This window comes from Vitis riparia, chromosome 18 (assembly GCF_004353265.1).
Source record: "Vitis riparia cultivar Riparia Gloire de Montpellier isolate 1030 chromosome 18, EGFV_Vit.rip_1.0, whole genome shotgun sequence".
NCBI lineage: Eukaryota > Viridiplantae > Streptophyta > Magnoliopsida > Vitales > Vitaceae > Vitis > Vitis riparia.
This window is the reverse complement of record NC_048448.1, coordinates 12,081,762-12,087,115: the sequence shown is the minus strand read 5'-3', so window position 1 is coordinate 12,087,115 and position 5,354 is coordinate 12,081,762. Positions and strand designations below refer to the sequence as shown.

The 5,354-nt window shown below is 29.2% G+C and overlaps 1 protein-coding gene across 1 annotated transcript; it reads left to right on the top strand.

Annotated features, from left to right (window-relative positions):
• Positions 1-3,073: 3,073 nt before the first annotated feature.
• Positions 3,074-4,763, top strand: LOC117907376 (cytochrome P450 71A1-like). Its single transcript, XM_034820897.1, has 2 exons — positions 3,074-3,978; positions 4,047-4,763. The coding sequence occupies exons 1-2, from the start codon at positions 3,091-3,093 to the stop codon at positions 4,653-4,655; spliced, it is 1,497 nt and encodes a 498-aa protein (XP_034676788.1). The 5' UTR covers positions 3,074-3,090; the 3' UTR covers positions 4,656-4,763.
• Positions 4,764-5,354: the final 591 nt, after the last annotated feature.

The following is a 5,354-nucleotide window of genomic DNA, read 5'->3' as shown; positions in this document are numbered from 1 at the left end:
CAAGTCCAACAATGTACTATACCCATAGTCCATAGGAGAATTTTACTTATTACACTCCACTTCACACACTACACTATTACATTACAATTCTATTGGAGCACTCAACCAATTTGTATACCGTTTAAGGTGTTGTCATTTCTTCTGAAATGTTAAAATGCTCCAGCAATTTGACAATTTCAAGTATTGTCATTTCTTCTGAAACATTCAAATGTTCACCCCTTATCCTACACACTATACTTATCATACATTTTCTCAATTTCACTTACAATATAAATCGGCTTCAAACCTCTTCATCCTCATTTTTTCATTTTTCCATATTTGAAACTCAATTTTTTACTATCCAATTTTTCACTTTCCATCTCATTGCTCTCTGGGAACTTCTTTGCATATTTCATCTCTTTTCTTCGAACACTCACACCGGTTATCTTGAAAGATAATATTTTTTGCTTTACTTTTATTTCAAGTTATTTTGTAATGTATGGTTTTTATTATTATATAAGTTTTTAAATTTATTTGGATTATGTAATATTTGTTTGAATAATATTTATTGGAAATTATTATTTTAAATAGATTAAATCATTAAAAAAAATAAAAGTTATGTTATTTTATTCCTAGGTAATATTTTTGCCTTTGTTTCATATTTATTTTATAATGCATGATAGATATTTATTATTGTTATATATATATATATATATTTTAATTTATTGGATTTATGCTAATTTTTTTAGAATATTATTTGTTGTAAATTATCATTATATAGAGATGAATGGATTAAATCATTCAAAAAATAAAAGTGATATTAGTTTATTTAATTAATATGAAATAATTGGATTATTGCTTATATTTATTAATCAAATAATATGTTTTATAAAATATTAAAATTTAAAATTTAAAATAAAATAAAATATTGGTAAATTGAGAATAGAAAATAATAATAATAGAATAATCATATATCTATATATTTGCATAAAATATGATTTACAAAATATTAAAATCTAAAAAATAGAAATACAATATTATCTGAAATTATTAATTTATCGTATATATTTTTTAAAATTAATGTTAGTCTTAAATCATTGAAAAATTATTGTAAAACAGTGAGATATAAAAATAAAAGTATAAATAAAACTCAAATGTTATTTGATTTATTAAAATAGATATTTAAATGTATGTAATATAAAAAAAAAAGTAATTGTGTGTAATATAAATTAGTAATTGTGAGTATTAAATGTATATAATATGTAAATATATATTTAAAATGTTAAATAGTAACAATATATTTAAATGTATATAATATATAAATTTACATTTAAAATGTTATATATATATATATCAATTTTAAAAAGAAAATAAAGATATAATTGTAAAATCTTAGAATATAATAAAATAAAATAAATGAATTTAATAATGGTTGTTAGTATTAAATTATTTTTTATTTATAATATTATTTAAAAATATTAAAATATAAGAAATATAAATAAAACATCATCCAAAATTATGAATTTATCTTATATATTTTTAGAAAAATGAATGTTAGTCCTAAATCGTTGAAAAAAATTCTTGAAAGATGTTGAGAGCTTAAAATAAAAATAAAAACAAAAGTAGAAATAAAATTAAATTGTTATTTAATTTATTTGAAGATATAAATTTGATCATTTCCTTTATACTTTCGTACTCAAATATCTTCACGATCATTGCGACGTTGACTAGCATGATAATTACATTTTGAATTTTCTGAGCATGCCCTAAGAGAGTCTTACTGTAGACAAGGGGGTGACGAAAGATTTATGGCATTATCCTAAGATTCCTAGGATTCCTAAGATTTTAGAAAAATAATACAATAATTTTAAAAATTATTATATTTTATATTTTATATTTTATTTATATTATTTTTAATATTCAAATTTTTTTTTATAATATTAATGTCAATTACCCTGATGACTCCTATCCCACTTATAATTTATGTCTGACATGCACGTGTTTTCTTGTATGGCAAATTTAAGGGTTTACATGTTTTAAAATTAAGGCCCTGTTTGTTGAGATCTGCTCTAGCATATCTCCACATACTGAATTCTTGGGTCGATGAAAACATTTCCCCTGCTGTATATGATCATTGTATATCATGCACTCTCATAACCAACCCATGGAGTTTCCATATGGCTGAGGACTTGGGAAAGAAGAGCCTGCAAAAATACAAAAGCATGCATCCTAGCTAGCTTTCTTTGATGATAGAGAAATATGGAAATATTAATATAGAGGTCACGAAATTTTATAAGCTTGGTCAACATGAATCATACTCAAGTTGAGTATATTCGGATTTGAATCAAATTCATATCAATGAACATATATAATATGTTTAATAAATAGTTACATAAAATATTTTTTGTTAAAATATTAAAAATGTGTTTGACAATATTTTTATTCGAAGTGTTTTTAGAAATTATATTTTTTCTAAAAGTGTTTTTAGGAGAATTATTTTTGAAGTATTTTTCCAAAAAATACTATAACTAATTTTTTAACACTACGAATGATTTTCTTAAAATCATATTAAGAAAAAACAAATCCACTAAAAAAATACTTATAGTAGAAACATTGTCAAATATACTTAAATTATATAAATTCATACAAGATCTCACTTAGGGTCTATTTGACAATGATTTTAAGCAAAATTTTTAATCTAAAAAATATTTTTGAAAAAAAAAATAGATATTTGAAAAAATTTAATTTTTTTTTTTAAAAACCTGAAAAATCACTTGATAGTGTTTGAAAATTACTTGTAATGTTTTATTAAAAAATGCTTAATAGATGATTTTTCTAAAAACATTTTAAGAGAAAATAGTTTAGATGGGGACAAACCCACTTTTAATCTTATTATTAAATAAAAGAATTTAATTATTAAATGAGTTACTTCTCTATTTGTTAATTAAGTAGTATTCGAATTTATGATTATGGGGGTAAAGTTTGGATTTAGCAATGTGACAGAGTATGTAGGCTTCACGATGCACTTGCACGAATTATATTATATATAGGATTCATCTTCTGCACATTCCTTACATAGCACAAACTCACAGCAGCGAAGATCTTCACACCATGACGCTGTTGCTTTTTGTCATTCTAGCTTTTCCTCTCTTGCTCTTGTTTCTTCATCGAAAACACAGAAAAAATGGAGGACTACTCCACCTTCCACCGGGTCCTCCTGGGCTTCCCTTCATTGGGAACCTGCACCAGATGGATAACTCAGCCCCTCATCGCTACTTATGGCAACTCTCTAAAAAATACGGACCCCTCATGTCCTTGCGCCTCGGCTTCGTCCCCACCATAGTGGTTTCTTCTGCCAGAATAGCAAAGGAGGTCATGAAAACACATGATCTTGAATTTGCAAGTAGGCCTTCCTTGATCGGCCCTCGAAGGCTATCTTACAACTGCCTAGATTTGGCCTTTTCACCAAACAACGATTATTGGAGAGAAATGAGAAGGATTTGTGTTTTTCATCTCTTCACCTTGAAAAGGGTTAAATCCTATACTCCTATTCGGGAATATGAGGTTTCCCAAATGATTGAAAAATTTTCCAAGTTGGCATCTGCTTCCAAACTTATCAACTTGAGCGAGGCACTGATGTTTCTCACAAGCACCATAATCTGTAGGGTTGCTTTCGGGAAGAGGTACGAGGGTGAAGGATGTGAAAGAATTAGATTTCATGGACTTCTAAATGATGCCCAGGCTATGTTGGGAAGCTTCTTTTTCTCTGATCATTTTCCGTTGATGGGTTGGCTTGATAAACTCACCGGCCTGACTGCCAGGCTCGAGAAAACTTTCAGGGAAATGGATTTGTTCTACCAGGAAATGATTGAAGAACATCTGAAACCAGACAGAAAAAAACAAGAACTAGAGGACATCACTGATGTCTTAATTGGACTGCGGAAGGATAACGACTTTGCCATTGATATCACTTGGGATCACATTAAAGGAGTGCTCATGGTAATCAATCTTTCACTAACTTGAATATTATTAATCTTTTTTAACTTGAATATTAATTTTCTTTGCAGAATATATTTCTAGGAGGAACAGACACAGGCGCAGCCACCGTGACTTGGGCGATGACAGCATTAATGAAGAATCCCAGAGTGATGAAGAAAGCCCAAGAAGAAGTGAGAAATACATTTGGGAAGAATGGATTAATAGGGGAAGATGATGTTGAGAAGCTTCCTTATCTCAAGGCAGTAGTGAAGGAGACAATGAGGCTGCTTCCTTCAGTTCCACTGCTAGTTCCAAGAGAGACACTTCAGAAGTGCAGTATAGATGGGTATGAGATACCACCCAAAACCCTAGTGTTTGTGAATGCATGGGCCATTGGAAGAGATCCTGAGGCCTGGGAAAACCCAGAAGAGTTCATACCGGAGAGATTCTTGGGTTCTTCCGTGGACTTCAGAGGACAGCAGTATAAGCTGATACCATTCGGAGCAGGCCGAAGAATTTGCCCAGGATTGCATATCGGAGTTGTGACAGTGGAGCTGACACTAGCTAATCTTCTTCACTCGTTTGACTGGGAAATGCCTCCTGGAATGAACAAGGAAGACATAGACACCGATGTCAAACCTGGTATCACAATGCACAAGAAGAATGCTCTTTGCCTTGTGGCAAAGAAATATAATTGATGGACATCTAGTGTATGTTCCTGTAAAAGTTATCGGAGAATAATGTACTCTTAATCCTGCAATTTTCTTGTTTGGATCGAATAATATGACCTAATATTTTATGGTATTGATGACTGTACTCAATTTTATATAATGTTAATTGCACCATTTTCGTATTGAAATTCAGACGATGAGGCGATCATAGTGACATCTCCTTGGTTATTAGACCATGGGCTCAATCCATTTTTCTTCTACTTCCAAGATAAGTTGAAAATGCTTAAGAACAAAGTGGTAGACAATATCAAACCTTAAAGAAAGATTCAGACTCAGATTATTTACATTTTTCATTCATAGTTTGAGGTCCAGCAGGATCGATCCAGGAAATATATCGTCCACTCCATTCTTGGAAGTGTGTCTCTATATTTGTTTTCATCTTACTGTCTTATTCAATGAAAAGTCGTCCATGCCTACAAGTCATTCATTTTAATATTATTATAATTTGATTCAAGGTTGCTACAAGAGTTTGTTGGACAAAAAGTTAAAAGGGTACGTTGGTAATTGTATTTTAAAATACTCCTCCAAACCAATTTAAAAACAGTTATTAAAAATTATTGCCCCATTTTTATAAATTAAAAGCTTGTTTGAAAACCTAAAATATTTTAACATGTTTTTAATCTTTTTAAATAGTTTTTATATCTCGTGTCTTATTTTTAATCATTT